Source organism: Thermobia domestica, chromosome 13, assembly GCF_964235325.1.
Source record: "Thermobia domestica chromosome 13, izTheDome1.hap1.1, whole genome shotgun sequence".
Lineage (NCBI taxonomy): Eukaryota > Metazoa > Arthropoda > Insecta > Zygentoma > Lepismatidae > Thermobia > Thermobia domestica.
The window spans coordinates 23,419,582-23,431,672 of NC_137466.1; the positions used below are offsets into that span (position 1 = coordinate 23,419,582).

General features: G+C 34.9%; 1 protein-coding gene across 1 annotated transcript in view; it reads left to right on the forward strand.

Annotated features, from left to right (window-relative positions):
- LOC145669143 (uncharacterized) overlaps nt 1-12,091 on the forward strand; it is a 125,305-nt gene that overhangs the window by 12,998 nt on the left and 100,216 nt on the right. Inside the window, exon 2 of the mRNA XM_081737488.1 lies at nt 7,188-7,435. Within this exon, the coding sequence (XP_081593614.1) occupies nt 7,213-7,435 (223 nt within the window). The 5' untranslated portion in view covers nt 7,188-7,212. The remainder of the gene's footprint in view (nt 1-7,187; nt 7,436-12,091) is intronic.

Below are 12,091 nucleotides of genomic sequence, written 5' to 3' on the forward strand. Positions count from 1 at the left end.
AGGGGACTGAAGTTAAAACCGTACCAGAGAGGACAATCAGCAAAGGCTTGTGGCCTCCTCGGTCACCAGACTTGTCCACGTGTGAGTTTTACTTATGAGGACTGTTAAAGGAAAGAGTATACGAAACAAATCCTCACACAATTGAAGAACTCAAGACCAGGATCCAGGATGTCACCAATAGCATTACAACACAAGAACTGACAAGGGTATATATGAATCTCCTCAATCGTGCTCACATGTGTGTTGAAGTGGGCGGAGGACACTTTCAGCACTTACTGTGAAGGCTGCTGTGAAGGTGAGTAGTCATATTCAATACATTACATTTCATTTATGTGTTGTAGTTAGTCATATTCAATACATTACATTTCATTTTATGTGTTCACTTTACGGGCCGGTTTTACGTGCCGCACCCTGTACTTCACTGATTTCAGCTTCCCCAGAGAGGCTCAAAGAAAATATACGCCATATTGGGTCAACATCTTTTTAAACGAATGTTATCCTGAAACTTATTTATTTAAATGAGGTATAAATTCACCCTTCCAGTCTTGGCAAATTTTAGTGGCGAAATAGGATATCATTGGAATTCCCAAAGAAAATGTTACATTGTGTTTTTTTCAAAATCGAATAGTTATTAATAATATTAATATAATATATATGCAATTATCAATATATATATACATTTATAACTAATGTAATGTACCGAACAAAAAGTAGAATGTCGTAAAATAAGCTACTATATGTTTTACAAAATGAAGTACGTTGCAATGCGTTTTTGCAGGGAAGAATTTGCCATTAATATTATTCCTAAGAGGAATATTTTCTTCCATGAACTAGCTTTTGTTCCTGTATACGCTGAAACTGATGGAAGGATGTAACTACAGGAAATCTTAAAAAATTACTCATGTAATAATCTACTTCTACACTAAAGGTTTATATAAGATGTTCGTATTAATACGAACATCTTATATAAACTTTAGTGGAGAAGTAGATTATTACATGAATAAATTACTGTAAAATTTCCTGTAGTTACATTCTTCCATCTGTTTCAGAGTATTAATATACTTCTAAAGCAACTACGTATATTATCCCTTTAAATTCTAGAATAGATTATTGTACAATAATTGTCCAAAGTTGAGATATGCATATCAATCGATAAAACTAGTTAATCTAAGAAACTGATATGCGGGAGAATAAAACCTTATGTGTACTTTTCGAGAAACTCTGCAAAAATAAATATTTATGGTGCTAAAAATATGTTATTAGTGGCCAACAACAGCAGACTGAGTAGCATTACACCCATTAAAGCGAAATTCATATATGTATAAAAAAAAAACTTCATAAAGCATGTCATTACGACAAAAGCAAGAAGGCAGTACACTCTTTGTTTAAAAACACAATAACTTAAAATTATCGTTAACTTTAATTTTAATAGAATATATAAAAATCCAGGATTATAAATGTAATAATGTAGAAAAGGCGCTGGTGACAACTATAGCAAATATATGAAAGACGTTTGTGAATTACCCACCCGCCACTTTCTAAATTTGATTTGGAACCAAATCTATACATTCAGGCCAGTATTTACGTAAGTACTATTCTGTGCTCGAGCACACGGTGGTGGATTTTAGAGAGCTGCAAAATTTTGGATTTTTTTTTTTACGATTCACAATAAAGTAACATTCAAAACTAAAACAAATATAGAAATTATCATATTAAGAATTAATATAAAGATTAAATGTCACTCAAATTAACTTTGGATACAGTTTCAGAAGGAATCAATGTCTTAACTAACTGCATCCATTTACTTTTAGTATATTTTGAAGGACGCCATAACTTAAGTTTATCAATATTGCGTAAACCCAAAAGTTTACCAGGTTTCAGATTCATTAGACCGAAAGCTTTAGGATTAATTTGTTTGATACATAAATATGGTCTTATACGCTGGGATTTTACCATATTAAAAATTAGTATAGTTATCAGAACTTTGATAAGCATTAATCATATTCCAAATCCTTTTGTTATATTTTATGAAATTCGTATCAGTGATATTTATTTATACTATCTTCAGAGAATTCAAATTAAGTACAAATAACAAACAAAATCATAGCGATATTTACAGTGAAATAAAACAAGAATCAATTAAATATATTCTTTCGGATTGCACAGCTTTAGTTTAGGTTATATTACCATAGAATTAAGTTACATTGGGTAGCGCGTCTTGTGTATTTTCCTGTCCATTATGACTTCAACAATATTTCGATTTCTATATTGCGAGTTCCTGCCACAAGTGAATCTGTTACGAAATTGATTTCGTGGAAACGTGTTACGATTCCATTTCTGTTGTTATTCATGTGATTAGATTCGGTTCTAGTACCGAATTCGTTTCTTCTGCCATTATTACTATTTCGCATATTTGACACACCTCCTTCTTTAATATTGATATTACGAACAGATATATAATTAACATGGCTACGATTAGGATTAATTTGACCTCGATTATTGTTTTGCATCATAGATTGACTTTCAAAATTTTGAACTACCATAATAAGATGGTTAAAGTTGACACACTGAGCTGAAATTAATATTTGTTGTAGCTTAAAGGGTAACAAAATACGAATGGACGCTTTTATCCTTGATTCTGGTTGAAAATGATTGATTGATTTTAATTCATTGTATGCTGATATTACAAAGTCAGTAATACTCTGGTCCAATTTAGGATGATAATGCCTATTCCGAACTAATGCATCCCTATTAGCTAACATGAAGTCCTTTTCAAAATTGGATAACAACGCATTCTTAAAATCAGAATAATTACGCAAATTGACTTTCATAGCTTCAAACCAAGTAGAACAAGGAGGCAATAAAACGTAGAATTTTTAAGAATTTAGATTCATCCACCCCCACCAGGTCACATTCATCTTCTAACTTTTCTATAAATGTACTGGCAGGTATATCATCAGATCTTCCGCTAAATTTTGTAAGAGATTTAACTTCACTAACACGAAAAGCATAACCTCTGTTAATATTTTGCATATGTCGGATTTTTATAGGATTGTTTCTTCCACGGTGAGATGAACGATTTGTTCTCCAATGTCTGCCCACATTAACCTCATTATCACTCTTCATCGAATATTCAGATGAGTCATTCTCTTCCACATTCATTCGGTGTTGATACGGTGTCGGTTCCATATTGTCAATACGAACTCTGTTACCATTTGCACGTACATTGACATGATCATCATTGATGGTATCAGGTCTTTCTTTGATGGTGTTTACTTCATCCTGTAATTCTCTGATTTGGCTACTATGTTCACTTATTTGATTGGTATGTTCATGAATTACAGTTTCCATAAATTCAACAGAATTGTGTACTTCAGTGAACCTACGCAAAATCTGCTCCATTTTGGTATCACTTAGTTCAATCCGTTGTGACAAATCTTGCGATAACTGTTGATTTGTTTGTTCATTCCGTTGTATTAACTGTTGATTAGTCTGCTAAATCCGGGTATCCCATTTAATATCCAAGTGCTCTATCTGTTGTCATAACTGTTGTGTCATATGCTGATTATTATTGCCCATTTGTTGCTTCATTTGCCCAATCTGCTGATTCGTCTGCTCATTCAGATGTCTGGTAAAGTCAGCTAGGTCTGAGAATGTATTCATTTCTATATTACTACTTGCTTCATGTGTATTTTTACTCTCATTAACACTCATTTTCATATTTCTGTAAATTTTTCTTCCACTCCTTAACAAGGTATATTCCGTCTGGATGGGTGTGATAAAACTGCTACGTAATCTTAAAATCAATCTAAAGTTAGTTGTTTAGGAGATTGTTTACTTATCTTCTCAAAAATCTCCGGAAATCCTGAGACGGAAAACATTTATATATAACGCAAATTCGTGTCGGAAGCCACCAATTTGTAATGTAACTTATTTTGTCTATTTTATATATCGTTATACTATAGCCCACAGTTCAAATAAATATAATCTAGTTTACTACCTTTTTCTGAAATTCACTTGAACACTCCATCTTGATATTACCTTTTATTATAATACGTAATAAAGGAAACATTTACACCCTTTAAAATAACATACATGTAGAGTATATAAGATGGATCCTTTTTGTTATATATATATAAAACTATCGTTGCTATGACAACTAACAACACATATAGTCAGATTGCTATGTTAACAGAACATCAAGACACCAATAATAATATCTGAAGGAAATTAATTAATTCTATTTCTTTTTATACTTTCTTCTTCTTTTAGCTAGCTTGTGCATATTTCAATAGCAAGTATTGCCCATAAATACGGGTAATAATTTTAAAAATACATAATATTGTTATAAATTAATGAACTCCACTTGTCAGTTATGAAACTCAGACTCCGAAGTATGTATTGTAATATTCGCATATGGCTCTGTTTACAAACAATGAACACATGTTTGTATTTACAAACAACATCGTGTATGTTCTACTATGAACTACTACAGTGGCAGACGACAAGAACACCAGCAACTCCACTAGCCATACGACGAAGAAGGACTACCAGCACCATCGCCAGAGTGGAGCAGCTATAAAACCAAGAATATCTCCATATCCAATATCAGTCTCTGGCTGGTCAGATCCTCTCTCTCAGCTTGTCTGGAGCTTTGAGAAGAACATAACTGGAGATCTGGATATCCTATCCTTCGCTTGGAACTTTGTGGAATTCCTTAACCTCAGTCACCCAGGTTACATGGAGCTTTGTGGATTTCTATCCCTTCTCTGCTTGAACGGAGCATTGAAGATCCGAAATCCACTTCACTTATTTCGCTTGGGACTCTGTGTCTTTCCTAGGCTCCTCGGCCTTCAGATACCATATCTTACCCAATTATTAGCGAATTTTTTACATTATAGTGACTTTTGTAACTTACTGTTAATAAAAAGGGAAGATTTTTACAACAAAACGTTTTAGTAGGAGAAATAAATTCCAGAGGATAATTTGCTAGACCTAAGCAGAACTTGGTGGATATTATTATTCTTTTCCTATCTCGGTGGCGGAACTGAGTGCTTCATTGCGTAAAAAATGGTACAGTATTAATCTGAAGGCATATATGAGTTATTTGCCTTCGTCGCACGACGAATCGGAGGTGTTTTGCATCCTAACGATGACTCCATGCTTTGTTAATCAGGATGACGCACTTCCTTGAGATCATCCATTAATTTTGATGATAACTTGTATATAGGTTATGAAGCGTTTTAATTCAGAAGGAACATGTATCATCCGCCCTTTGAATTCGAAGGGCTGAAAGATGTGAATCGAACAATATTTACACAATAATCAACAATCGCCTCCAAACGTCCAACGCTGTGTTATATTAGGATCACGCAGGTAGGACTTACAAGATTGCCTTGTTTTGTCTGCCTTTGGTTGTTTGCTACTCCGAACGAGAACTCTTGAACGAAGGCAGATTACATTGGATGAGAGTTTTAATGGAGTGAATCCGTTCACATCTTAATAGATAACGGTCTGTATATATATATATATATATATATATATATATATATATATATATATATATATATATATATATATATATATATATATATATATACGGCGTTTCAAAATACCACTGACAACGTTTAGGAGGTGATTCCTGACGCCAAGGTAAGACAAAAAGTATAGACCAACCTGGGTGCACAAATGCTTCCTTTCGGAGTTCTAGGCTGCTGAAAACATGAAAAAATTAACTTTATGGCTCCAAAAGTAAAGGACCTACCGTAGTCGGATCAAGACTTCCAATAGGAACTAATGTGTGCGCTATCCAAAAATACACGTTTCAAATCCTAAGGTACTATGCCAACAATTTTTATAGAGGGAGTTTGGTTACGAGCATATAATTTGAAGTGCTCAACAACTACAATATCTCTATAAAAGTTGTGCAGAAGTAACGCAGGATTCTGAAACTTGGATATTTGAATAGGGCACAAACTAGTTCCTAATTGAAATCTTGACCCGACTACGGTAGATCCCACAGTTATAAACATGGTTCTTGAGATCTTAACGAATTTCTTTTTACCAATGTCTTTACCAGTGGCAGAATTTTATCAAGAGATTTCAAGTAGTAAATGTTTTCAAGTAGTAGGATAGACTCTAACACAAGTGAGCCTTATAAAATTGCAATGTCAGTGGTCACACTTATGTTCATTGCTCTACACGATAATTCTTGAACTAATGTTAATTTCTAATTCCCATTCTGTTCTCCTTCCAATAGATAGAATAATTATCTCGATTGAGTTCATTAGTGGAGTCATTACGTTAACGTGTAAATGTTAGGTGACTTTAAATTTCATCCGTTAATCCATAGATGACTCTTGAGCATGAGCACCCGAATAAACTTTTTTAGGTGGTTCTCAAATCCCTAGATGCTATATTACGTTTCGCATTTTTTACTTGTATCAAGCATCTTAAGAAATTTAACCCGCGTCAGGTACCATACATTTTCGTAAGCGAGAGGAGGCTCGGTCCCCACCCTGCCCTCCCCTTATGGAGGAACTTTAGAGTCTCAAAAGACAAGTACCAAGAAACGTAAATTGTACTCTGGAATTTTAAAAGATTTATGAACAGAGGAAAGTAAATGACCAAACGATAAACAGTAAATTTCTAAAATGCCTCACGCGAAATAAGTGGAGAATGAACTTCGTGTAATTTTACTATATTTAGTAGAAGATTATAGCACAAATTCGTGATGGAAATACTAAATTCTGGTAACCAAATGTATTTGCTTTCATTAACAAATTCAATAGTCACTTTAATTAAGGAAAATACATGTTAGAAGTTTAGAACATTGAAATTTACAAATAATTCATTCAAATATTGAGGAAAGTGACATATAGCAGTTTCAATTTTTGAATTTTATAAATTTTGTAATTAATATAGAGGAGATTTAAGAGCAAAATAGAAATTTCTACCTTTCCAGGTTGGATTTTAGAAGGTTCCAGGTTGACGTCATTGAAGGAAGGATGTAAACTCCTGAAACCCATGTTGCACACAGGACTAGTTTAAGTATTATTTTTTATTGAAAACAAAATACACGATAATAGATATAAGAATGTCAACGGTAAGAGATTTTTTTCAACTGTTGAAAATTATAGCACCTATTATGAAGTTTGTTTGACTTCTTTAACAATTCCTTTTCTTAGATGTTCGATAAATTTTGGAGTTAAAATGAGCAATCCGAGTTCTCCAAGCAGTAGCATCAGCTATCAAGAATACATGGAACTGCGAGATAACAGTTGGGGAATTCCTGAAGACCCAGACTCCGAGATAAGAGAAACAGATATCTTTCTGTTCAAGAGGCCAGTAGAAGATATTGGTCTTAGATGGAGTGTCGCCTCTCATTGGGCACTCGTCTTCCATTTTGGAATATCTGGTTGGAGGACAGTCGAAGGTCAATATTCATTCTATTTTTATTCAGAAACATTAAAACAAATACTTTATATATATATATATATGTGTGTGTGTGTGTGTGTGTGTGTATGTATGTAGAATTGGTGACATCTTTACAGTAATTTCAGTAAGTTGCTTCTTATCAAAACAAAAGTAATATGTTTGTGTACTAAATAGTAACAGTTCTTTGCGCTTCTGCACTCTTGTGCATAAATCCACATCGTGGTAAAATGATATTTATCTACATTCTGATCTCAAACCATATACTCAGAAACGAAAAAATAGTAAAAGTGTGAACACAAGTTTACAAGTGACGGAGTCGTAAGATCGTAATTAAACAGTTCCCGCCAAATTAGCGTTTGGTACAATGTTGTTTGATAAAGAATTTACATTGCTCGATTTACACTTCATTTTACATGTGTAGGGCTCCCAGGCCTTCCACAGGTTTAGCCGGCACAGTTCCAGATATACATGATGTGGCCTCTCAAAAGTTGTTCAAAACTCCAACTGTCCTGATGTCTCTCTGAAAAATAAGTTCATATCTTTCGCGCGGTATTTGCAAAATATCACTTTTATGAGTCATTGACACAGATATAATAAGAATAATCTACACTCTGTCACTCATTTTTGTTGACTATTGGCTATCAATAAATTAGTTCCAATATTTAAGCAATAAGCAATTGCATAACTACCACTATAATTATTCTAAATTTTCATAGAATATCCTGGTTATCGGTTAGAAGATCTGGGAGCCCTATGTTATTGCAACTTCTCCCAAAATATTTTGAAAGTTTTTTGCAACTTAGTTTGTAAAAGCAATCCTTTTTCTACGTACCTAAATGACTCTCTGATAGCTGAATAGGCCTATTTAATATCTGTCTACAACTTTATGGATTAGTCGGTTGGATTGGTTGGTGAAAACGTAGGATGCAAAATTTCACTCATGCCAGAGAATTATTTACCAATGCCTATACTTTCTTTTTTTTATTAGTTGCTATCTTTCTGTAATATTATTACTATTTTCATAGTTTATATTTCCGTTATTTTAAGTTTTGATCACCTTCCATAAAGAAGAAATATGTCAAATAGGTAACCTGATGGCCGCACAAATAGCACAAGCATTTCCAATGAGCAGTGTAATAAACTAAACTAAAATTTTTAAATGGAATAAATTGTAGTATAATATAATTATACTTTAAATTCGGAAACCAAACTAGCCGTTATCTTTCCCTTTGAACCGTACAAAAGAGGCAATTCGATACTATGACAAAACTAGAAGTATTATATTACAGTTCATCTAGTTCATTGCAAATAATCTCTCGAAAAACTCAAAATTAATTCCTTAGAATTAATTACCTGAAAAATGTAGGTTACCATGATTGAACTTCCTTCAATGAGAAAAGAGAAAAGGACTAGGTTCCAAATATTATAAGTACTCATTGAAAACAACACAATTTCGATGCAGAGGGGTTTATTGTTGTAATGATCAATTGACTTTAAATTTACACAGTGGTGTCATTCAAGTAATTTAACAACTGGTTGTAATATGGTCAGTACAATATATGTAACTTTACTTAGTGTTAATACGTATTATTACTACAAGGTCTGTATGATAAGTAATGAGACTCGCCGCGCCGCGGCGCGCGTGTCGCTGGAGCGGGTTTGTCGGTGATGGAGGATGTAGGGGGGGGGTCCGAGCAAAGCAACGCACCGCGCGTCAGTTGGCTCCGAGCCTTAGTGGAGCGCGGACAAGCCTTGGACAAAGCCCTTGTGAACATTCTTGTCACGGCGGAAAATCAACAAACATGGAGGGTTCCATCGAACAGCGTTATGCGATCAAATTTTGCGTTCGCCTGGGGAAAACGGCTACTTAGACGCTTTCTCTCATCACGGAGGCCTACAAAGAGGAAGCCCTATCCAAAGCCCAGGTGTTTCGTTGGCACAGTGCGTTCCGGAACGGCCGGGAAAGCGTTGAGGATCTGGAGAGGGCTGGACGCCCGACAACAGTGACTACGGACGAAACTGTGGCAAAAGTGAGGGATCTCCTGAACTCAGACCGTCGATTATCGTTGAGATTGATTGCTGATGAACTCGATATGAACCACACAACAGTGCACAAGATTGTGACGGAACAATTGGGAATGAGAAAAATCTGTGCGAAACTGGTGCCGCGAGTGTTGACTGACGAACAAAAGCAACGACGTGTTGATTGTTGTCAGGAACTGTTGAACCTCATGAACAGTGACCCTAACTTTGAAGATGACGTCATAACAGGTGACGAGTCGTGGGTGTTCCAGTACGACCCTGAAACGAAACGTCAAAGCGCGGAGTGGCACACTCCTGCGTCCCCGCGCCCCAAGAAGGCCAGAATGTCGAAGTCAAAGGTGAAAACAATGTTGATTGTTTTTTTTGACAATGTGGGGGTGGTCCACAAGGAGTTTGTACCCCAAGGACAAGCCGTCAACGCCGCCTTCTACAAACAAGTCCTTGAGAGACTGCACAGGAGCGTCAAGCGGAAAAGACCGGCGATCGCTAGCCGGTGGAAGTTGCATCACGACAATGCCCCTGCCCACACCGCCTTCTTAGTGACCTCCTTTTTGACCCGGATTGGGGTGGAAGTCCTTCCACAACCACCCTACAGCCCAGATGTGAGCCCGGCCGACTTCTTCCTCTTCCCGAAGCTGAAGCCACGCTTGAAAGGAACCCGTTTTGCAGACGTCACAGCCATCCAAGCAGCCGTGACCACATTTCTAAAGGACATGCCGGCTGCTGACTTCCAGGGGGCGTTTGCAGCGTGGAAACATCGATTGCAGAAGTGCATCGACGCAAGAGGAGAGTACTTCGAAAGCTTTTAAGTCCCTGTACAGATCAGATCAATAAAACAATGTTTCCAGACCTGGTCTCATTACTTATCATACAAACCCTGTATATCATTAGATTACTATTAGTGTTTATTCCGCAAGAGAATAGAATTAAGACATATGGCATTTTCATGTTGATATTTAATATATAAACTTTCAAAAATATTAATAGGTAGTTATTATTATTCGTAACTACTGAATCTAAAGAAGAAGATATGTTTTTGACAAGCGGGTCTCTGAATCTGAGATATTTTTACAACCAATTGGGACAAACCGGTGCGAATTGGCTGAATAAAACCAGTGAGTTTACCTCAATATCTTGTAAGAAGATAAATACTAGTTAAAAGTTTTTTATCTTCACTCTGTTGAATGAAAAAGGTTAAAATTCAAGTTCATCTCCAAAAGCGTGAGTAAGTCAAAACTAAAGTATTGGCTTAAATTGATTACATCTGTTCTGGTTTTCTGCTATAGAGTTAATGTAACCTATTTAAGGAAGAAAATATTCTAACCACTTCTTTATTGTCAAATTTATTAATATATTATAAATTATTAGCTCATTATACAAGCAAACAAAATATCAATCCTTACCAGAGTAGAAGGATAAGGATTAAATCCTTTTAAATAAGTAAAAAGTAAAGGAACGATCTTCCCTTTCTAATAAGCAACTAGTTCAGAAAAGTTAGACACTGGAAATCAAGTTATCAAATATTAATGAGGAGAATTCACATTCATCGAATGGCAGGGCTCTTCTCTTTCTGTAACTAACTGTAATTGCCCCGGGAAAGAAATATTTCTTGATATAAAGAACTGCTTGTTACAGATTTGTCATATTCTTTTGTGACAGTTCAGTTAGCGTGCTGTTCTTTTCACTAATTAATAATTAATATTAATATAAACCTTTAGTGTCGTGTGACAAAACTCAGCTCATTTGTTACAATCATTAATGAAAACAATTAAATTGGTGTTATATTTCACTTTAACTTTTTGGGATGGATTTCCGTTAATGTTTTTCATTTGCTAGAATGGTCATGATTACGCTACTTTTCTTTTTCATATACTTTTACAGAGAACTACACAAAATTTTCTCACGTATCACCCATCCCATTCGATACCAAGAAATGTTTAACATTCAACACTATGGGAATTATATGTGTAGCCACGGTGGCTCAGTGGTAGAATGATCACCTTTGGTTCCTTGGCTCCCTGGTTTGATCCCAGCTTGCACCCAGTGACTTTATGCTGGATAAACACATAATAATAATAATAATAATAATAATAATAATAATAATAATAATAATAATAATAATAATAATAATAATAATAATAATAATACATAATGACAGATAAATGAATAAATGAATGGTTATAACCAGACGGTTATATTCTAAATACCGTTCAAAAAAAATTATTAGTGCTAGTAATACTACCCCAAAATTTTGACAACCCTATATAACGCGTAAAAGTATTAATCATTCATATTCTAAAATTAAACCTTCGTTTAAACAAACACTGAAATTTTTAGGAATTTGGTAAGATTTTGGAACTTACAGGTTATAAAATGATTATGTTCCTTTCGTGTATGGACATTTCCATTAGGAAACCATGATAGACCCTTGTGTTTTCAAATCATATTTTACTAATTTTATGCAAATTTCCCAAGTTGTTTGCCAATGCCGTGTCAAAAATAATATCCACGTTACCCCTCAGCCCGATGAAATACCAATACTTCGGTCAAAACCAGATAAATCCGGTTCAACCTACTTTTTATTCGATTTCCTTACTCAGCGCAAACAGAT